The sequence below is a fragment of the Leptidea sinapis genome, chromosome 5 (assembly GCF_905404315.1).
Source record: "Leptidea sinapis chromosome 5, ilLepSina1.1, whole genome shotgun sequence".
NCBI lineage: Eukaryota > Metazoa > Arthropoda > Insecta > Lepidoptera > Pieridae > Leptidea > Leptidea sinapis.
Window position 1 is genome coordinate 6,687,499 of NC_066269.1, and position 23,665 is coordinate 6,711,163.

Below are 23,665 nucleotides of genomic sequence, written 5' to 3' on the forward strand. Positions count from 1 at the left end.
TCCGTCTAAATCATGATCGCTATCGTCATCTATGTCCGAATTTTTGATCTGCGCTTCAACGTGTTCAGAATTTGCATCATCTGAACACGGAGTACCCTCTACCACGGCTTCATCTTCCTCCAACAGCCATAATTCCATTCGCCGTTTTTAGTGTATATATCGGGTCTGAAACAGAAAATAAATAACAATTACATAGCATAGATGTATGAATAATAGGTTATTAACATAAAATGCAATGTACATTAAAATGAATAACATTTATTACTAAGGATGCTATAAATATACTATGGGACAAGCATAATATTGTAAAAATATAGTAAAACTAGCTGACCCAGCAAACGTTGTAATGCCGATATTAAAATTGCGATACAAAAGTAACTGTTGATCATAGATGGGTATATGAAAATTTGAAGTTGTATGTATTTTTAATGCTGACTCATAATCAAACAAATTTAAAAAAAAATGTCAAAAAAAATTAAAAAAGGAAATTTGGCGTGGATCAGGCTTAACATTTAAAAGGCATAAGAGGCATTTATTTTCACAAAATTGATTCCTTTAGAATTCTTTTTGATGTCAATTCTCATACTACTAGATACTACTACCGCTTCGGAAACAAACGGCGCTCTGAGAGAGAAGAAGCGGCGCAAGAAACTCTCCCAGCATTCCTTTTTTTTTTTGCGCTCTTTTCAATAAAAATATACAATATTGTACAGTCATTTCTATCGCTATAAAATAATCACAATCTAGTCCCAGGCTGTCCGATCATTTAGATATTCAGCAGTGGAGTAATAGGATTTTTTTATAAAACATTTAAATTTATTTATAGATAATGCCTGAACAGTGGCTGGGACTTTATTGTAGAAGTGTATACATTTACCCTTAAAGCTATTATGTATCTTATGAAGCCTACTAGAATTAGTTACAAGCAATCCCTTATTTCTAGTGTTATAATAATGAAAATCACTATTAAGAGCAAAAAGGTGACTATTTTTGTGAACATATATTAAATTTTCATAAATGTACTGACAATATTTATTTTGAGAGACTGTCTATAACCAAGCTGATATATAGCACGAACAGCTCTCTTTTGCATTGCAAACACTATATCAATGTCAGCAGCATGACCCCATAGTAATATACCGTACGTCATGATGCTCTGAAAATAACTAAAGTACACTAATCTAGCGGTCGCAACATTCGTGTACGCTCTAATCTTTCTAACTGCATATGCCGCAGAGCTGAGTCTATCTGCTAGATGGGCAATATGTGGACCCCACTGAAGCTTTTTATCTAACGTGATACCCAAGAAAACCGCAGTGTCCACAAGTTCCAATCTCTGGTCATTTATAAGTACGTTGGTTTGTACCTCCGCTGTGTTTGGTGTAATGAACCGTAAACACTTTGTTTTTTTACTGTTTAAGTGCAGATTATTCGTCTCAAACCAACGCACTATCTTTGAGAGTGCATTGTTTACCTCGTCATCAATATACGCACGTCGCTTCACTTTAAAAATAAGTGAAGTATCATCAGCAAACAATACAATCTCATGGCTATCATCTACCACAAACGGTAGATCGTTAATATATATAAGAAACAAGAAAGGACAGAGAATAGAACAAGGTGGAACACCTATTCCCACAGGTTTACCCGAAGACCGTTTGCCATTTACATCGACTATCTGAACTCTTTCGCTTAAATATGATTTTAACAGATTTAGGGCTCTATTTTTCACTCCATAATGTTTTAGTTTTAGGAGTAAAGTTTCATGGTGGACGCAGTCAAATGCTTTGGACAAATCACAAAAAATGCCCAATGCATCCTGTGACTCTTCCCAGGCGTCAAAGATGTGCTCAATGAGTCTAGTACCCGCATTAATTGTTGATAAGCCCCTAGTGAAACCAAACTGATTTTTGTTCATTAATTAAAAAAATGCATTTGTAGCTGTTGAAGCAAAAGTTTTTCAAAAATTTTACTAAAAACAGGCAGCACTGAAAAAGGGCTGAAATTAGCAGGGTCAAAAGAAATTTATTTATTTAGGGGGATGAAAAATAGATGTTGTCCGATTCTCAGACCTACCCAATATGCACTCAAAATTTCATGAGAATCGGTCAAGCCGTTTCGAAGGAGTTTAACTACAAACACCGCGACATGAGAATTTTATATATTAGAAATACTCACGTCAGCAGTCGCGCGGATGACATGCGTCCTCCACCCATAATTTCAAACTCCTCCTGACACATCCAAGCCACTCAAGCATACGGCCGTTAGATACTGATGTCACGAAGCATATCATAGGCATTACTAAACTCAGCCCCACCTAGCTGTTCCCATATAAAAAAAAAAACGAAAAAATCCGCCAGTTTAATCAGCATGGAAGACGTGTCATCCGCGCGACCACTCTAGGGTTAAGTTGAGCTTATTATATGGTATGTCTCAAAGAGTGATCATAAACGGTTAAACTTCCAAGATATACAGTACACTTTCTGGTGTATCCCAAGGATCTCTCCTAGAACCTTTGCTCTTTGTTGTCTATAAAGACATTATCATTAATTATAATAATGACATTGTTTCAGTTATAAAGCACAGCAAAGCGCTACCTTATGCCGATTATCCAAAGTTATACTGATGATGGAGCGTTATTGCAAAAAGACAACGTTATTGGTGATTGGCACAAAAGTATGATCCTCAATGCCCATAAATTTGTTCATATTAAAATAACCACCAAAAATTCTACAAATATCACTTCTAAAATATTAACTTCACAAACTTAATTTGTTAATAAACTTTTGGTCGAAGAAACAGAGACTGCCAAAGATCTATGAATATTAACCGATTGTCTCAAATTATTTCATTCAACCCATATATACCTATGAGGGTGATACTGGAAGTTTTTAGAACTGGCCATTTGTAAACCATATAATAAAAAATAAGCTTAAGCTTTTAAAAATGGTTCTCTTAGCCAATTCCATAAGGAGTAGCCAAGAGTAGTAGCCAGCATGAACTTAACGCGAAAATTTTTTCATGCAATGAAGCACCTTCTCGTGACTCACGTTAATCTCACCGAAGATCTGCGTGAGAGACGGCCTTCTACGGCGACGACTAAAGATAGTTTAGGGTTTTCCGGCGTGAATCAAATCAAAAACCTCCATGAACATTTAGCGGTCAGGAAGCTTTGTGCTCGGTGAATAGGTACCTCATAATTTAACTGCGCCTCAAAAACACCGTCGTGTTAAATGGTTGAAAGATTTTACGACTCAAATGCTATGCTAGACATAGTTACGGGTGCGAAAACTAGATTTACTGTTTTCATCCCGATACCAAACGACAGTCTGCCCAATGGGTGCTTCCTTCCGAGGAGTTTGCCGCGCGTAGTTTTTATGAACTATTAAATGTCGTTTTTTGACCATATTGAATAAAACATTTTTTTATTTGATTTAAATACGACAGTGAATAGAATGTGTAGTGGGGCGTCCAGTCAAAGTGGCAGTAAATAAAACACAGATATTTGTAATACTGTTTATTGTTCGCAGCGGCCCGCCGGCCACGAGTACATAACGTGCGTACACGGGCGATACCCAACATTGTTGAGATAGTTGACCGTGATGGTTTTATAGAATATGATGGCATAAGACAGCGGGACATTTTCATAAACAATATTAATGAGGTCTAAACTAGACATAATAAAACATGTTCGCGTTAATACAAAAATATTTAAAATCGCTATAAGTGCGATACAATAAGATTATAAACATTAACAGACGACTACAAGGAGGCGTCTACGTCCAGGTATAAAAGCACTTACAAAAATATACATAATATTATAGCATCGATAAAATTGAGTAAAAGGTTCCTACGGCTTTTTTTAGGATAATCTCAACATGGCAACTGAGGAGTGTTGTAACACTCGATTCTACGGTTTTTTGTAAAGTCTTATAAAAAATCCACCTCATAGCACCGACACCGAGCATGTCACACGCCATGCAATCAGCAGTGCGTGCCGCCCGGTCGGGAGCAAGGTTTGTGCGTGGCGACTTTAAGCCGCTGTCCCACCGTTGCGCATGCGCATTTTAGCTGCGTGGATTCATGTGTTTGACAACGTAGGTCTACGTTTCCACTGCAGCACACACTATACAGGAATATGAACCACGATACAACTATGGCGTAACTCATCGCCACGTTGACAGCGTTGAGCTATGTAAGCGCCTACTCGAGCCTGCCACGTATCAATGACGTCAACTGATGCTTAGCATGTCTGTGGGCTGCAGTGGACACAATCTCCTTTTCTTGTAAAGCGAAGCTTGAGCTCCGTGCGCCGCGGTGGGACAGCGGCTTTAGTTTGATTTTGACCAAACGTTGACTAGTTGGTGCGCGTGTCAGGGTGAGACGGCGCGGGCGCAGCGGGGCGCCGGAGCAGCGCAGGCTTAGCGGCCAGCGCGGGCTTCAATGAGCCTCCGGTGAGCGTGAGGTCGGCAAACTTGGCAGCGACACGCAGCGTATTACGCGCGGGGACGGGACTTCCGCCCGCGCTGGCTCCCGTCGGCGCCACTTCGTCCTCGGGGCCGCCGCCGACGGGCGCCCGCCGCCGCAGCGTGTCGCGGTTGTGTACGAACGCGTCGGCGAGGTCGGCGCACGGCTCGGCGGGCCGCGCGGGCAGGTCCAGCACGAGGTCGGGCGTACTCTCGGCCAGGCGGCTGCGAACACACTCGTAATATTCATTGCTTTGATCACTTATACGTCTAGACCAGTGGTTCCTAATCAGTGGTCCGCAGGAGTCAGAATATGGTTCGCGGTCCGCAATTACAATATGTGCCCGCTGCACATTGTGAAGAATTATTGATTTCACGACAACTGGTAACAACTTTAAAAGGTATCGAAGTCATGAACACGATATCGGAATATTTTCAGAAACATAACATTAGCTGGGAGGAACTCGTTGGTTTCTGTACCGTCAGCAATGTTGGGATCAGGTGCTGCTCTGCAACGTTAGTAAAACAGCAACAACGCATTGTATCATCCACCGTCAGGCGTTAGCTTCGAAGACTTTTACTGGATCCCTTAAGAATACAAAGCAAATGCAATTTTAACAACCTTTTGTATATAGTTTATATTCGGATGGATTCATTTTATTTTACTTGTACATAGTGGTCCCTGCTAACAACTAAAAAATCGAAGTGGCCCATGGCAAAGAAAAGGTTGGGAGCCACTGGTCTAGATAGACTATGACAGCTGAGAAAAAGTCGAAAAAAAAGGGAGTATAGAATTAACTACGTCAATCAAACACACACTAACACAAAGTGTCAAACAAATCGCGAGTTTAAGATATATCATGTCACGCACACTAAAGTATTATACCTGGCCTGTTTTTATCGGTTGTCTAACAGCAAGAGACTCTATTTAGACGTATAAATTAATTAAGCTTCATTGAATAATCTAGAAAAACAAACAACGACAGAAATCTTATAATAATGACTCCAAACATGGACTATATATTTATGGATTCTTGTAAAAGCACTAAACTAAAAAGTAAATGTTCTCTTCGACATCACGGACGAGTAAAAAAAGAAGGACTCCGTGTCACCCTACATATCAGTGAAGTACCAAAACAAGCCGGTACACGTGTAAATACATAGTCCCCACGCATACACTTACACTAATACGAGCCGATCGGCCGCCATTTGCCATCGTCTGTGACAGATCAGTTTGCGTCGCAATAAAATAATTTAAAAATGCCGTCGTGCGTTGTGAAAAAGTGTAAAAACAATACTATAAAAGTATTTGTGGATATATGATTATTTAAAAACGAAAAAAATTGTTTAACTGGTATACCCCGTAACCGCACACACACTAGCATAAAGGTACTAAGCAAATGGCTAATATCACGGCGCGGAGTCTTTCTTTTTTTACTAGTCCGTGTTCGACATTTCGAAGTTGGTGCTATATTACGTATAAAAAATATCGATATTCAATACTTAAATTACTATTATTAATGGTTTTTATAGTGCATACGTGGATCTCTACTATTTATTGGTTGGTATAACTAAATACATGTTTACTTTTTATAACTTTCTCGGACCTGTCGAAGATCACATCACATGGTTATAAGTAATTAATTTTTGGATCAGTAGATAATCACAATGCTGTGCGATGGATTAACTTAAAAACTCATATTAATTGCATTATTTATTAGTGTAAGTAAAGTAATAAGTGTATTAAGAAATCATAACGTAGTGCTATTTTTTTTTTAATAATTTAGTTAAAACAATATATTAGATAGTAATTACCACTAAGTTCAAATTTATAATGAAATTTTAATATTTTTTTTTATATGCAATAGGAAACGAAGAACGTTCCACTTAGGTGTTGGTAGCTTAAAAACAAGCTAAGAGATTGAAATATAGTTTACCTGCAGCCGGTATCGCGCGGCGGAGGGGCGGGGCCGACTGGAGTGGGCGTGGTCTGTGGCGCGGCCTCCGCGGCAGTCTCGCTCGGCGTCTGTGGAGTGTGGACACGGCGCTTGTTTTATACGGATCTCTGTTCTCGCTCAGTGTTAACAGACAAAACTATTTTAACACGCATGCGGGATACAACACAGCATAACTAGCACACCGCGCAAAAGAGACGCGAGTCCCAAGCGAAGGCCGGCAGCGGGCACTCACTCTGAATATAGTGCGGAGCGAAGCCGTTAGTGCAATTTATCTACAGGTATAAGGTAAGGAGGCTTTAACTCAGTGGAAAATAATTACCGTCGCCCATATACATCAACACACCATAGGTCGAGTAATGCGCTCCGTCCTTGGAATTGAGAGTATTCACCGAGCGTGAAGGTTACGCGTTGAGGTAGATGTTTCTACAAGGTGTTTGTGAGGTCTTGCGAAACACGTGTATTTTTTTAATTTCTTATAGCGGTGTTCGGTGGTGGAATTTTAATGCTTGTTTAGCGTAAAGAACTCCTCCAAACATAGCCGTGATATATTCGGTAAAAATGCAGAGATTTCTACACAATGCCAAAGACCGATGGGAAGTGATCGTCAATGATTCGACCCACTCTTCGTTGTATGCGAACAAATCGAAGGAACTGGTACTTAGGAGAGAACAGTAGCCCATAAAAAAGCAAATTTTGAGCCTGATAGAATTGCAGACAGTGGTTTGAAAGGCTGAAACGCTTGACTGAAAGTGAGCAATATAAAATCATTCACTTCACTACACTAATACACAATACTCTAGCAATGTCATCTACAAGCCGGTCCCTGCAGCTTCCACGCTACACACTTAGCACTGTACACTACACAATACGTGTTCTTGTGTCCGTCTCCATGATGTGTTTGTGTGTGTGAGTTCAAGCATAAGTGCGCGTCTGTGTGGGTGTGTATGTGTGCGCTAAGACGCCACCTGTGCGCGCGGCTGAGTGGCGGAACATCTGCGAACAAAATATTATTAATTACTTAATTTTTACATCAACAAAACAATACAATACACACTGGAATGTCCTCCAAATATAAAACCATAAGATACATAATAGCTTTAAGGGTAAATGTTATATACTTTTATAATAAAGTCCCAGACATTTTTCAGGCATTATCTATAAATAAATTTAAATGTTTTATTAAAAAATGGCTCAGTCGTAAATTCTACTATTCCACAGTTGAATATCTTAAGTGATCGGTCAGCCTAGGACTAGATTATGATTATTTTATAGCAATAACAATGACAGTATAATATTGTATATTTTATTAAATGGAGCGCAAAAAAAGAATGCTGGGAGTTTCTTGCGCCGCTTCTTCTCTCTCAGAGTGCCATTTGTTTCCGAAGCGGTAGATATATTATAAATGACATCAAAAAAAATCTAATGGAGTCAATTTTGACATATTAAATGCCTTCTATAACTTTTAAATACATATTTGTGGAGGCACAGGTAGAAATTATCAACAGCCTATTATTATACTAAGTTTAAATTTCCTAATAAAATATATTATAAAACTAGATGCTGCCTAAGACGTCGTCCAGCTGAGTTACGCTATAAAACAGTAAGAATATTTTGCCTGCAATATGTAGCTTAAACATTGTCCCGACTTGCATTCATGCAATATTAGAATTAAATCTATTCTGTAGTCTTTACGGTTTGCCGGACATACATACAGACAACAGAAACAACCAAAAATTCTATAAAGTACTTTTTTTATTCGGATTGTTTATGTTAATAAAACCAGAAGAACACCGTTTCTGTAAAGGATGTCGCCGGTGAAATATACGCAAATATAATATGATTGTTATATATGTATTACTTCAGAACTGTATTATATTTGAAAATTTTTAAATTTCTCCTTATATACTAGTCAAAACAAAATAAGGGCCACCACGTTTTTACAGTATTCTCATGAATCCTTGAGGTTTAAAGGTTGATCAATGATTCAATTGGATAAATTGATTGATTTTTATTGTAGACAGAATAAAATAATGGTGCATTCCATTAAAAAAATAAATTTTCTCCACTTTTTCTAAGAATTAACATTTTTGCAAAAATAAATAGTCAGGAAAAAAAATTCTAAAAAAATAAAAACCTAAAATGTCGGTTGATTTATGACATTCCTCAATATCTAGTATGCCGTCCTCGATTACTAATGCACTCTTGAAGCCTAGAAGGTACACTCTCCACCAGGTGTACCACTGATTCTTGAGGAATTTGTTCCCAGCTTGATTTCAGAACGTTTATTAGCTGTCTTTGATTGTGCACGGGTTGGTTTGTGCTTCGAACACTGCGTTTCAGTAAGTCCCACATGTGTTCAATGGGATTTAGATCCGGACTGTTTGCAGGCCAGTCCAACACCTGTATACCAGCCTTCTCTAGGGCTTCTCTGGTGACCCTAGCTGTATGACCGCGAGCATTATCGCGCATCAGGTGGAATCTTGCGCCGATTTTGTGTGCATATGAGACCACATGGGGTCTTATGACCTCCTCGATGTAACGTTGAGCTGTTATTGTGCCTTCGTTTTGAATTACCATCTCGGTTCTGCCGGACATAGAGATTCCTACCCATACCATAACATTGGGGCACCCAAATCTGTCACTTTCATGGATGCAAGCATCCGAAAATCGCTCACCTTCACGCCTCCAGACCCTAATGCAACGGTCATCACTAAAAAATTTAACTTTTCACTCATCCGTAAACAATACTGTCCTCCAATCATTCATATCCCACGCCACATGCTGCCTTGCGAATGATAATCGGTTTGCATTATGAGCACTTGTTAATGGTATCCGCACTACGCGTCTCCTGGAGAACTGCTGGTCCTCGTGTAAACGATTTCTAATAGTTTAATCACTAACAGGTGTACCGGTCGCCTGCCGCAAATGGTTTTGTAAGGAACGGGCTGTTATACATCGTTCTCTACGCGCAGTCAAGCGCACGTAGCGGTCCTCCTGTGCTGTAGTTGCTCGAACTCTGTCAGATCCCCGTCTATTGGTTAGTCTGCCAGTCTCTTGAAAACGATTCCAAGTATTCTGGATCGCTCGCCGGGAAAAACCCAGCTGCAACGCCACAGAACGCTTGGAATGGCCTTCTTGAAGCAATGTTAAGGCCCTAGTTACGGTTGGCAAGTCCATATGACTCCGGATTCTCGGCATAACTTTTTTTTAAATGTTAATTCAGCCACTAGTCAATCAAAACTTACAGTGTTCCTGAGAGAATCGTCAATTTCACTGAGTTGAAATCCGTCTTACAATCGGGTAGAATCAAGTGGTTACAATAAATTATCTAAAACTACCCACTTTAAACAATTATGCGGGTGGAATGCTCAAAAAATGTGTGTAAACAAATATGGTAACACCACAATAAATTATCAGCTACTTGAGAATGCACAAAAAATAAATTATCGCTACCGAGGCCAAAAAATTATTGTGGCCCTTGTTTTGTTTTGACTAGTATAGATCCCAGCAACCTGTATGACTTATTCACTATTTCTTTAGTGGGAAAGAAATTTTACCTCACGACAAAAAATAAACCAAGATCTTTCATCTTGTCCACTTGAGAGGTCATTTATAAACGCCAGAAAAAGTATCGGACCTAAGTGAGAACCTTGTGGAGCCTCTGAAGTCACGACATAAGTGGCGAACTCTTAACCGCAAACCGTAACTTTATACCTTATAGATGACAGTAAGGAAACAAACCAATTCAGCAAGCTTCCAAAAATACCGAGATTGTACAATTTGTGTAAGAGTAAGCTGTGGTCAACTTTGTCGAAAGCTTTGTTGATGTTTGTGTAGACGGCGTCGATTTGATGATCTTTGTCAACCTTTTCGGTGAAATAGGAGAAGTAAACAGCAAGCTTCGATATGGTGGACACACCACTCCGTTAAAAGCATGCTAATTAGGAGTTTAGATTGATTTCAAGTGGTTAGAGATAAAGTGGCAGAAAATAGATGCGAACACCATGCTACTGGCACTTAAGAGATGGGACGGTATTTTTTTAAGTTTTCAAGTACCGATTATATATGATATTAAGTGGTAAAGATAGGCTTTTGCGAATAATTCGCAAAAACATCTTATCGAGTTTGGTTTAAATGCCTTTTCCACGGTTGCTTATATAATAAAAATTTGATTAAGAGTATAAGGGCAAAGAGTAGCAGTATTGGTTAAGCTTGACTGGAAGGAGAAGCGTCTGTGAATTTCTAATATTGTGAAAATCCAAAAGTGCACGCCTCGAACGCTAAAAATTGTGAAAAAAAATTAAGGCGTTTCTTCAAGTCGTTCTCGAGACATCCGTACCACGCCGTTTTTTTGAATCACAGACTAATGGACGTCCTCGATAATTTTTTTTAATAGTCTTTTTTAATAATAATACGTATACGACAACTTAAAAAAAGTATCAGGATTATTCATTAGAGTCTCAGCTTTATATTGATGTGCTTTTTATAATGTGTAAGAGTAATAGAAAAAAATATGCAGTTTAAAGAGTGGAAGTCGTGTGACCTTGACAGGTCCGTTATAAAGCACAACCTCGCCGCTTCGCGTGCAATATTGTTCATCTATATAACACTTAGTAATAGTATCGTGGGTACCTGTGCTGCTCGCCGCCCCCCTGCTCCGCCGGGTCGCCATCCTCTTCGCTAGGCTCGGTCTCTGTGAACACACCGCACAATGTAGATCAGTCGCGGCTCGCCAGCCAAAACAACAAAATGTGTGTATGCTTTTAAGGCTGAGGTCTATAGAGCGCACTTAGACTTTGTTCAGACTTTACTTACGTAAAACTTAACTGAGTGTGGTGATACGCGAATTGATCTACATTTGTATTGAGCTGTCTTAGCTTAAACTCAGCATAATTTCAGCTATCCAAATGTTTTGACTTTTTCTTTAGTGTTAATTCCGCCAATATTTGTCTTTTAAACAATTCGACACGTGTTTCGCCTCTACACGAGGCAAGATCAGGACATGTTGACTCGCCAGAATCTGGCACGAGACTCAAGTCTTTGAATGTTGGGAATTAACACTAAAGAAAAACTCAAAACATTAGGATGATTATGGATTTCCGTAAAGTAACGCCTACATCAAATTTTTTATAATTTACGCTGCCAAATGACTACAAAAAAGAAATTGAAGATCGTTCTTGCTAAGCTTACACTTACCTAAGTTTTACGAGAAAACTTTAGATCTGAGCCTTAGTGTTCTGCGGGAAAAGTGCATTTATGGTTTGCAGAGATCCAGTACGTCAGACTCGACTAAATAGCAATTAAAAGACTAGACACCCGCACCTGGACCACCTCGAACTATTGACCGCGAAGAACCCAGAGTTTATTATAAGAACGCTCATTAGTTGTTTTACATAAAGGAAAACCGCCCGTACATCTGTATCCTTAGCGTCCATAGAATCGCCGCAAGGCTCTTGACGAGAGAGAGATTTTAACTTACTCTACCTCCCAATACAATTCTGACGCAGACGTCTGTTATCTATTTAGTTCTCAAGGTCTAATCGCGAGGTACAGTCCTACATAGGTCCGTCCACCTAAATTATTTTGATTTTAATATAATCCACGCTAGAAAAGGTCTCACCGAAGTTCTAATATATATTATCTTCAATGAGTTTTGATTGGACACATTGAGTAAGCCTCGTTTAATAACCTATCATCACTTTCACACTCAGGGTGTATGTATGTGTTCGTATATATCACTGACCAGTCTCACTGTTCTCGTCGTCGGAGAGCTGCGCATAGCCCCGCCCCTCCCCGCCGTCCACCGTCTCCGCCCCACCGTCCACTTCGCTGTCCTCCCTGTAATGTCAACATCCATGTTATCATGTCGCCAACATTCACGCCAATAATAATAATAATAATAATACTTTATTACAGACCTTTGATCCATAGTACAGACACAGTATAAAATATATAATTAAAATAAAGTCAAATATATAAATTACAAGTCAATAAGTCAAAGCGTTACTTTTGTGGGCCATCTACACTCGGTCAAAGACAGACAGGTCCGGTCCTTCATGGACCCATCCCTTGTCGAAACGAAGTGCTCCTGTAGAAGTGCTCAAAAGGGCAGGGAAGTAAAAAGTATCAGCCGGCAAGGAAATTCGTGTCCAACTCACGTAGCGGGCGGCACGAAGAGCGTGTGCGGCGCGACGTCCTGCGGGAAGACGGCGTGATGGTGCACGATGAGCCGTTTGAGGAGCTCGTTGACGAGGTTCTGGGCCGTGACCTGGGCGCCGCCGTGGCCGCCCGCCGGCAGCAGCGTGGGCCCCAGGCAGATGGCCAGGTTCCAGGCGTCCATCATATTGTGCGAGGCGTGCGCGGCCAGGTGCGCCAGGAACGCGAACAGGTAGCGCAGAGTCAGCAGCGCCGGCGGCGCCAGCGCGGGCAGCAGCGCCGAGCGAGCGCGACTCACGAACTGCCCCTCGTCTGCGCCCGCCGCGCCCTCGGCTGAACCCTCCGCCGCCAGCCGCAACAGCCGCTCACGCGCCGCGCCCTCTAGCAGCGGCGGCCGCATCTATACACGACAGGTATATATCTCACGCAGCGATATCCGACAATCGGGCGACGACACCCGCGAGCTCGGCCCGCACTCACCTCGCGCAGGTACAGCTTGAGGAGGCCACACACGGAGTTGAGGTCTGTAGCGTCGCGCACGTCACGCAGCGGGTCCTCGCCGCGCGCGAAGGCCGCCCGGAGCGCCATCATCTCCACCTGAGAGCCCGACACGCGGAAGATACCCTGCTGCCGTAACCCTGCCGACGGCAACACTTCAATATCATCCGCCGAGCCGAGTCGAGGCGATTTGATGACTTTATACGTAACTTTAAGTGTTACATCATTTATCTTTACATTACTCAGCAAATGCGCCATTTTGTTTTGTAAAAATGGGAGCGGAAGCCAAATATATTAATTTTAGCAAACAACCGAGTAGTCCGTTCTCACCGTACGTGGCGATGACCCGCACGCACGACGTGAGCGGCACTGGCAACTCGTCGTCGACGGGCGCCGTGAACAGTCCGTCCCCCGCCGCCCCCGGCCCCGCGCCCCCGAGCGCCGCGAGCCGCTCCCGAGCGCCGGCCGCACGACCTTCTAGCCGCGCTAGCCGCCCCGCGCACGTCACGTACGAACGGAATTTCTGCAATCAACATAATATTATTTCTACATGTACTAAGCAGGGGCGTGCATATCAGGCAATTAGGCAGTGCCTACCTCTTTATGAACCTAAATAAATACAGCACTAGTGTTAAAGTTAATTTACTACATACGGTAGGCAGTATACAGATTGCATATAGGAAGCAAGAAGGGTTTCATACGGACGTAATTCCAGAAAAAGGTTCCGAACCACAATCATATCGAAATTGATTTAAGAACGCATAACTGGTCACGTGATTCATATTAACGTGACTGACGAAAAATGGCAGCCCTACTGTCACTCTTTATATGACATCATGACTGAGTAGCCCAACCATCATGTATACACTAATATTTATTAACCTTTAAACATGAATTCCTTAAAATGTGATGTTCGAGACTTTAAACGTTTTTCAAGAACTACAATCATACAACTTATGTCGTACTGTCGGACTAAAACTCAACTGCAACTAGTTAGATCTACAATGCCTACGTTGCTAGAAAACCAATGGCGTGCATTGGTTTTCTAGGTGCTTTTCCTGGTACTAAGTATGAGTATAGGTATGTAGAATTGTTCAGCAAGGTTTTAAGGCAGTTCAAATATATATTATATATATATATATAGCTTATTAAAAACTTCGAATTGAACTCTGAGAGAAACGCAAATTATGGCTTGTCATTTGACAAGTACACTTGATTGTAAACGACATGAACACATATCCGTCAAGTACACAGACTAAGTATACTCACATCATGTCTCCCTACATACACCCATTACAAAAATTTCAAATCAAAATCAAATCAAATCATCTTTATTTGCAAGATAAGGTAATAATAAATTAACATTTATAAATGGAGATTACTGAAAATCAGGTTTACTTGTGACATCCTCAGCGCTGGCAAGAGTTATGTGACTTTACAATCCGCAGTTCCATCGTAGCACTCTTGTTATAAGCAGGTTGGACAAATCTGTTCTTAATAGAGATAGTACAGAAATAGCATTCAGAAGACTCACTTGGATGAAGTACCAGTGAAACCAATGTTCAACGCGTCATGGAGAAGTAATCAAGAAAATATCACATTAAAAAAAATTGTTAAAACGAAAAAATAGAAGAATAAAAAAGGAAAAACAAAAAATATATACTTTCCCAGTAACTCTAGCTGCGTTACTAGTAAACGCGAAGTAAATAAGCATTTAAGAATTTAGTCTTGATTATTGTTATTATTTATTGTAAAATTTAAAGTCATTTAGTATTAGTATTTTTAATAGTGTTTTACCAAAGCTATGTACAACGTAATTGTTGCGCAAATCAGATACGTTACCCTGTATGTATAAAACTAATTTGTAAGGATAATATGTGTAATGTGTGTAAACTTAATAAATAAATAAAAAGAAGTAAAGCTCTTCCAAATTTAAAACGGTTTGTCTTTATGTTACCTTTGTCACTACAGATTACATGACAGGGAAAAGTAATTTTATTTGTTTATTGGAACACCAACAATAGGTATACATGACATTTGCTTACACAATATTAAGATTCTATATAGTCTAGTATATCTATTACTTAAAGGCATTCACAGCATTTCATAATAGATATTAACAATAGGCAAAAACAAGACTTAAAAATTAAAACAAAATACTAGTAAATTAAATTAAACTTATTACAAAATATGATTGAAATTAACAATTTATAAATATATACAAGAAAATCTTATGACAATATTAAGCAATTGCAAGCAATTTTCTTTTAAGATCCGCTAAATTGTCGTTGAAGAGATCTAAATCAGCATTATTTAAAATTATGGAGTTATATGTGGAAAAAATCCTATAGAAAGGTGCATTCCGTCCAATATTGGTTCTCGTAACCGGTAAATACAAAAAATTGGTTTTATTTCAAGTATTACGTTGAGGTACTTGAAATAATCTATTTTATTGTTTACAATTTTGTACAGATATGTAATGTCAAGCATACGCCGACGAGCTGCTAATTTTTGTAAATTGAAGAATTGTAACCTGGAATTATAATCACTTCTATTGCTTATGTTTTTATTGTTTTTACACAGATGTCGAGTAAACGTACGATTTATCCTCTCGATTCAGTCACTATGTACTGAATAGTATTGGATTCCAGTCGTCTCCAGATTCCATCTCTGAGTGTTTAATGCATGAACTTATATCATTTATAAACAATGCAAAAAGCAGAGGTCCAAGGTTAGATCCCTGAGGTACTCCAGAATCAGCAATAAATTTGGACGAAGACTCGCCGTTAATAGAAACAAATTGATACCTATTTATAAGATATGATTCTAACCATTTCAATAAGTTTCCTCCAATGCCATATTGTTTATAAAGTTTGGAGTGAAGGATTTTATGGTTCACTTTGTCGAAAGCACTGGAAAAGTCTGTGTATATGCTATCAATTTGTCGTTCATTGTCCATGGCTTGCACGATGTTATTAATATAATGAAACAGATTAGATTCTACAGATCTACCACATCGAAAACCATGCTGCTTATCATTGAGGTATTTTTTGCAGTGTGACATTAATACTGGGCAATTTAGAGATTCGAATAATTTTGAAAATGTACTTAAAATTGAAATTGGTCTATAATTTTCGACATTATTAATCTCACCCTTTTTGTAAATGGGTACAATGCGAGCTTTTTTCCATTCTTCCGGGAATGTGCTTGTTTCGAGAGATTTATTGAAAATTATCGACAGAGGATATGAAAGACCGATAGGACATCTTTTGATAAATACTGGTGGAATGTTATCAGGCCCAGATCCTTTATTAAAATTCAAGTCTGTTTTTTTTGGAACCTCTCTTTCTGTAAAGTTGATGGTATTAAGTGACATATTGTTATATTTATGGGTCGGTATATTGGTACAACGAGAAAAAGAAACAGTGAAGTCTGAGTATACTGAGCTAAAATGTGTGGCAAAAAGGTTTGCTACGTTTAGACTAATGGCATTTACATCAACTCCATACATTTCATGGGGTAAATTACTTTTTGTAGCTTTTTTATCATTAACATACTTTCAAAATGATTTGACATTATTACATATATTATTTTCTGTTAAATTGAAGTATTTTGAATAATTATTGCAAATTATTTTATTACGTCGTTTTTTGAGCAATATGTACATACTTATATCATATTATTTTTAAACTTGGAGTAACTTGAATATTAATAATAAAGCCATTTTATACAGTACTAAAAACAATTAATATTTTTTTTTTACAATTAATTTTAGGCTGTAAAGTATAAACTATCAAATGTCTTTATGTTCGGCGTGCCGATTGGCAAAGGCCTCGTCCAACGATTTCCACTCTTTTCTGTTTTGGGCAACTCTTCTTCAGTTAGGTCCTGTTGTCAATTTATTTCATCTTCCCATCTTGCTGTCTTTCCCGTTTTCTTTTGCCATCTCTTTGGTACCATTCTGTAACTCGTGCCGACCGTTTATAGGGAAGACACTGTACTGTGTAATTGGTGGATCAAATAAATAAAAAAAACTCTTTTGGAGTGACTTTATATAGTGTTTAACAATTAGACAGTAGCTGTCTTCCCCGAATCCGCACAGTATTTATGAGTAAGGAAGAAGGACAACAGCTCACCTCCAAGTAGTAGTCCTCCTGGTCGCGGCGCGGTGCGTCGTCGTCGTGCGGCGGGTGCGGCGCGGCGGACTCGAGCAGGCCGGCCGCGTCCCACAGCGCGGCGGGCCCCGCCACCTGCCGGACCAGCTCGGCCTCGGCGGCGTCCAGCGTCTTGGCTCGCTCGCGCACCTCAGCCCGCAGAGCAGCCGCCGCCGCCTCCAGCTGGCGCAGGCGCGCCGACACCTCATGGCGCACCGCGGCCACGCCTTCGTCCTCCGGCTCGTCCGCGGCCTCCGCGTCGTCGTCCGCGTCGTCCGCGCGCGGCTCGCGGTCGGCGCGCGGCGCCAGCGGCCGCGGCGGTGTGAACGCAGCGGCGTGTGCTTCGCGCGTGCGCTGTCGGTCGCCGAGCGCGTCCAGGCGGTCAGCGGTAGCTACGAGCGCGGCGCCGGCGCTCCGCAAGGACTGCGCACGCGCCGCATCGGCCGCCGCCGCCGACCGCACGGCTCGCGACACAACCGCCTCGTACCCCACCTCCGTGCACTACATCCAGAACCCAGACTTAATTCATTTATTTATTCCTTAATTTACTAACAGCGTAATAGTTAATTGTTCAACAAGTGAGCAATTATGGATTTTATAACAAGTGCACAAAACAAACCATTTTTATCCGAGACTTTAAGCAGCTGATAGTAATGTCGGGGATGAAATGGTTTTGTGGACGAGTTATAAACTCTGCTTTTCATTTCGATTGCGAGGAAATAAAACAGTAGTCTAACATGGACATTTTAAAAAATTTTAGCAAAATTGAAGAAATTAATAAACGCACGAAAAACAAGACCTGCGTGCCTACCATGAACTCTTATTGCGATTGAATTGACAACCTAAAATGAACTGCTTTGCTATTTCGTCCCACGACGTAATTAGAGCTATCTAATTTAGGTTGACGTCAAATCAACTAATTAAATCGCAATGATGTCAATTGAATGTTAAAAATGATATCAACTGTATCGCAAACTGATTTAGTTCGTTCATTCATTCGTACCATGAGGTAATATTTCAAGCTAAACTGGATAGCTTATGTGTTAAAGTGAGCGATTCGCAAAAAGTTTTTCTACTTCCTTAGAGGAAAGTAAATCGTGTTGTTAATAACATTTTAAAGATAGTGAAAACACACAGAAAAGGAAAATTTTAATGATGAAAAATGAGGTGTGAATACTTTATCGGACTTTTTTCTACAACAAAATATTGAAAATAAATACCAAAAATGAAAATACAAAAGACGAGGCAGTAAGGGCCCGGACTATAGCCTGTTCGCAAGAACAAATTAAAAAAAAAGTACTCTGTGGCCCTGTCATATCAAACATCAATGAATTCATAACTCGTTATTTTTACGAAAACACTTAAGCAAACATTTAATTTGTAATTCAAAGAACTATATTTATTTATATTAATATTATTTAATAAGTACAAAAAAAGCTTAATGGTTTATAATTTGACGCTATAGCGCAAATTTAATTTTTTTTTAGTATTTTCTACGCAAAAAATCCGCTAAAATCATATCAGTTTAGGTTTCGAAACGCAACGATATGATTCAAGTAAGAGAGACAAACTTATGCAACGACTATAGAGAGTCATCTCTTTCTCACCACAGACAAATTTATTTCGTTCATTCTTCTTATGGGATCCAAACGCCATTCAGTAAAAGGCACTTCATGGTACGAATTTTAGCGATTCAGTTTAGGTACCTAAATCGAACTGCATCGGAATCGCATCGCTTATTAAAAGTTGATGGTAGGCCCTCTGTTTACCGCCGTTTTTTTTTAAATCTTACGATATTGATATTAGGTTTGGGCTCCAGACCTATACAGTCTACTATTAAATTGATGTAATAATAGTATCGAGGGTTACTACGCACCCGCATTACGTCCGCAATGTCATCTAGGTAGTACCGCTGCAACGTGGCATTGGCCGCTTCTAGGCTAAGCACGTACTCTGCCCGCGCTCGCAAAGCCTTTGCCCGTGCTTCGCTGTGACGCGCCCGACGCTGCTCAAACAAATACAAAAGTCAGATTACAACACAAGACATGGCGAGATGCGACACACTACGTCTGTAACATCAAAACAATTTTAGAATCTTAATTAAGTACAATTTTAACTAACGTAAACGTATTTTAATTGTTAGATTCTTTTTTTTAATCAGAAAAGCAAAGAACTACAACTTACAAAGTCGGTACATAAAGAAATAACATATAAATATAATAAATTTTATTCAGATACGCTATCCACATCTATGTAAAATCTTGAGGTCTTCAATGGTAGGTACATAGAAAATGTGTTTATGCAATACTAATTGAAATTAAAGAGAAATAAATAATGTTCTTAGTTATAGCTAGTTGGAGTAAATTAAATCTATAACAATTAAATAATTAATGAACACAAAAAAGAAAACAAAAGTAATAATAATCTACGCAAATGTACACTAAATTATGACTATATTTACAATGAATTATATTCTGGTAAGGTTTGTAAGATGTGCTTTATTACAAATATAATTGTTAACCATGCAGGCAGTTTTTAATATCAATTTAATTCGATGATGATGAAGGGAACAATCTTAGATTACGTCTACATAGACTATGACAGCTGTGAAAACGTCGAAAAAAATAGACTTTAGAACTAAACTCTATTTTGAGCAATTCACGTGCACTTACACAAAGTGTCATAGCAAATCGCGAGTGCAAGACGTAGCTTGTCACGCACACTAAAGTATTATTCGTGGCCTATTTTTATCGGTTGTCTAACAGCAAGAGACTCTATCTAGACATACAAATTATCTATTATTATGATTTGGGTATTAATATGCACTTAAATCCTAGCATCTATTGTGACCCTGCATGCGCTAGCGCGCCTACCCTCAACTCAAAAGTTAAGGAAGAGAATCGAGGCAACTAACTAGGAAACGTGTTACTGTGCCGAGAATTAAATTATATCCTCGACACCTATTACTTTTAAAAGGCGTAGGATCCTCAGAGGGTTTAGGCAGGGCACGTCCTCTGCTTTAGGTGAAGGTATTTTAAGACACCCCACAGCCTGATTCGCATTCCAGAAGGATGTGTACGGGGTCTTCAGCGGCTTCGCAGTAGAATCTGCACAGGTTCTATTCACTGACACCCAATCTGGCTAGGTGCCCATTCAGCTTGCAATGGCCGGATAGGAACCCCGTGAGGGCACTCCGTGGTCTCTATAAATTATCTAAGAGAGCAATCAATCAAGCATTAGACGACCCATGTAGCCGAATGGTTAGTCACACTGACTACTAAGCTAGAGGTCCCGGGTTCGAATTCCGGTGCAATCATTTATATGATGAATATGAATGTTTGTTTCCGAATCATTGATGTTTATATGTATACATGTATGTTTGAGTAAGTATATTGTATTAAATATATCGTTGTTTTGTACCCATAGTACATGCCTAGTTTGGGACAAGATAATTTGTGTAATAGTGTGTCAAAAAAACTTGTGGTCCTTTCATAAGCCACACAGCGAGGTCACCCACCTTGTCCAGCTCCTTGTCGAGCGCTTTGAGCTTCTTGGCGGAGGCGGGGTCTGTCCGCTGCGCGCGCGCAGTGCGAGCCAGTCGCAGCTTAAGCGCAGCCGCACGCCACTCGGCCGCAGCGGCCGCGTGCGCCTTACCGCCCGCAGCCGCCTCACACAGAGCCGCGCCGATCTCCTCCTGCCGCTCGCAGACTGCACACAACACATTCACATTTTTTTTTTGAAGTGAAACTTCTATAGAATCGTTGTGATTTCAAACCGGATGCAACGGAAAAAACGACAGGTAAGAAACACACAATACAAAAATGTGTAGGATGAAGCCGGCAAAGAATGAGACAGAAATATGCATACTATTGAAGTGAAAACTTCTTTATCATCGTTGTGATTTGAAAGTCGATGAAATGAAAAAGCGACAGTAAAAGGAGCAGTCGCATCAATTCATAATATTTAACATGGGAGATAATGAGATAGGAAGCATAATACAATGTTTTGGTACCAGGCGATCATAGTTAAAGAAGAGATTGTTCTTAAGTATGGCGCGAGTATACCTTAATATATTGTCAATCATGTGTCATCCTAGCAACACGTACCAGGAATTCATATGTTGTTTAGAGGTTCATGCACCATGCAGGTTTCACTTCTGACATATGTACTTTGTACGCACGCAATTAAGTTTAATTTGGTTCATTTTATAACCAAACTTCTATTGAACTGCATTCACTCAAAAATTTTTCATTACGCTAGAAACTAGATACCTACGATATATATATTTATTATATGCATATTCCAAAGCTCAACTTTGATTAGTTGGATCCACAGTGCCTAGTTTTTTTTAATGAAAATACGTGACAAACGAGCAGGACGTTCAGTTAATGGTAATTGATACGCCCTGTCCATTACAATGCAGTGCCGCTCCGGATTCTTGAAAAGCTCTAAAATTCTGAGCGGCACTAACATCTGCCTTCGTCACCTTGAGACATAAGAAGTTAAGTCTCGTTTGCCCAGTAATTTCCCCTTCAGAACGATACATAGTAATGTGTACACATTACTGCTTCACGGCAGAAATAGGCGCCGTTGTGGTACCCATAATCTAGCCGGCTCCCAGTGGTAAACCTACCTACCTTACCTTACCTGCTAAAAAACCAATGCACGCCCCTGATCGCAGAAGACCGCTCCCAACCTACCAACGTCACGACACTTGCGATGCAGCCGTAGCACGTCGTCGGCAGCCCGCTGCAACCTCGCTGCTAGCGTGCCACCGTATAGCTCCGCGAGCGCCGCGTGGTCCCGCGACAATGCCCTTGTGTTTTCCAGTGCCGCTTGCCAGCACTCGTACGCACCTATCAGAGGCCACTGCTCGCGCCTGCAATCAACCACTGTCATATCAACTTCCTCTCTTGACCACTGCTTAAACTATAAATGCTTAAAAAACATGGAGGCATACGTAATGTTGCATGCAACACGAGTGGATCTACATCAGTGGTTTCTAACCAGTGGTCGACGAAATATGGTCCGCGGACCACGAACCAATTTCAATACGTGCACGTTGCACATTGTAAAGAATTATTGATATCACGACAACTGGAAACAACTTCAAAAGGTATCGACGCGACGTCATGAACAGAGATATGGAAATATTTTCAGAAACAACATTAGCTGGGAGAAACACGTTGGCTACACTTGTTGGGATCACGCTCTGGTCTGGCAACGTTAGTAAAACAGAAGAATTCTAAGGCTACAACAACGCATTGTATCATCCACCGTCAGGCGTTAGCTTCGAAGACTCTTCCTGGGTGCCTTACTTAATGCTATATAAGTGCAATGCAATTTTTAAATTCTACATTTTGATTAAAATTTATTTTCACTTCTCATGCTCTGAAATTGCTTATTTGTGCACGATATAGGCTGAACAAAATCGATTTTTGTGCACAAGTGCACAAAAGGATCTACTTATATATGTATCTATATTAAGGCAAAGAAAATGAGCCATACAGCCAAACACAATAAAAATTTCAGAGATAGAATTTGTTATTTTTTAATATTTACTTTAATTTATTTGCCTCATGTGTTTTTTAAGACATAAAAGATATTAAAATACGGTAGGTTATTTAATTAATTTATAAAATATATATATTACCAAATTAATTCAATAGTAGGCTGTATAGGTCTGGAGCCCAAGCCTAATGTCAATGTCGCAAGATTTAAAAAAAAAGCGGCAGGAAACAGGTCTTGTTTTTTCGTGCGTTTATGAATTTCTTCAAATTTGCTAAAATTGTTAAAAATGTCCATGTTATACTACTGTTTTATTTCCTCGCAATCGAAATGAAAAGCAGAGTTTATAACTCGTCCACAAAACTTTTTTATCCTCGACTTTACTAACAGCCCTCTCCTTCGGCTCGGGCCGCTAAAAGTCGCGGATAAAAATGGTTCGTTTGTGCACTCGTTGTAAAATCTACTATTTCGGATTGATTCCGTTTATTTTTCTTGTACATCGTGGTCCCCGCTAACAATAAAAAAAATTAAATGGTCCATAGCCAAGAATAGGTTGGGAACCACTGATCTACTTGAATGGTCTCTTTCAACAAGCAAAGACACCGTAAATAAAACTTATAATACACTTTTGAAAAAAAAAACCAATTGAAGAACACTACAATGCTACGCTCATTTTTTTACGGTGTTTGGTTACTTTTGCGAATAAACCGGTTGGTAAAGGTGTCTTCCAATTAATTGATTTTGAAGCTGCAACGAATACAAATGTAGGCAGTGCCCAAACGAATATGTTTTAGCTGTACCTGAGACATTCAATGAATGTTTGTTTGTAACTGTTTTCTTTAGTTTTATAATATTTTTCCTAACGTAACATCGAAGATGAAGAACAAGATCGGGCACTATGGAAAAAGTAACAGAATGATTACAA

The 23,665-nt window shown here is 39.8% G+C and overlaps 1 protein-coding gene across 3 annotated transcripts in view; it reads right to left on the reverse strand.

The window, feature by feature from the left end:
* Positions 1-3,504: 3,504 nt before the first annotated feature.
* LOC126964492 (rho GTPase-activating protein 4-like) overlaps positions 3,505-23,665 on the reverse strand; it is a 34,132-nt gene continuing 13,971 nt past the window's right edge. Inside the window, exons 4-15 of one of the 3 annotated variants that reach the window (XM_050807645.1) lie at positions 21,933-22,111; positions 20,750-20,940; positions 19,109-19,237; positions 17,215-17,733; positions 13,409-13,601; positions 13,061-13,218; positions 12,583-12,980; positions 12,168-12,262; positions 11,057-11,117; positions 7,390-7,417; positions 6,404-6,492; positions 3,505-4,691 (exon numbers count right to left, since the gene is read on the reverse strand). In XM_050807645.1, the coding sequence (XP_050663602.1) occupies positions 4,358-4,691; positions 6,404-6,492; positions 7,390-7,417; positions 11,057-11,117; positions 12,168-12,262; positions 12,583-12,980; positions 13,061-13,218; positions 13,409-13,601; positions 17,215-17,733; positions 19,109-19,237; positions 20,750-20,940; positions 21,933-22,111 (2,374 nt within the window). In that variant the 3' untranslated portion in view covers positions 3,505-4,357. Of the gene's footprint in view, positions 4,692-6,403; positions 7,418-11,056; positions 11,118-12,167; positions 12,263-12,582; positions 12,981-13,060; positions 13,219-13,408; positions 13,602-17,214; positions 17,734-19,108; positions 19,238-20,749; positions 20,941-21,932; positions 22,112-23,665 lie in introns of those variants that run through there. The other 2 variants (XM_050807646.1, XM_050807647.1) reach the window with 2 other exon arrangements.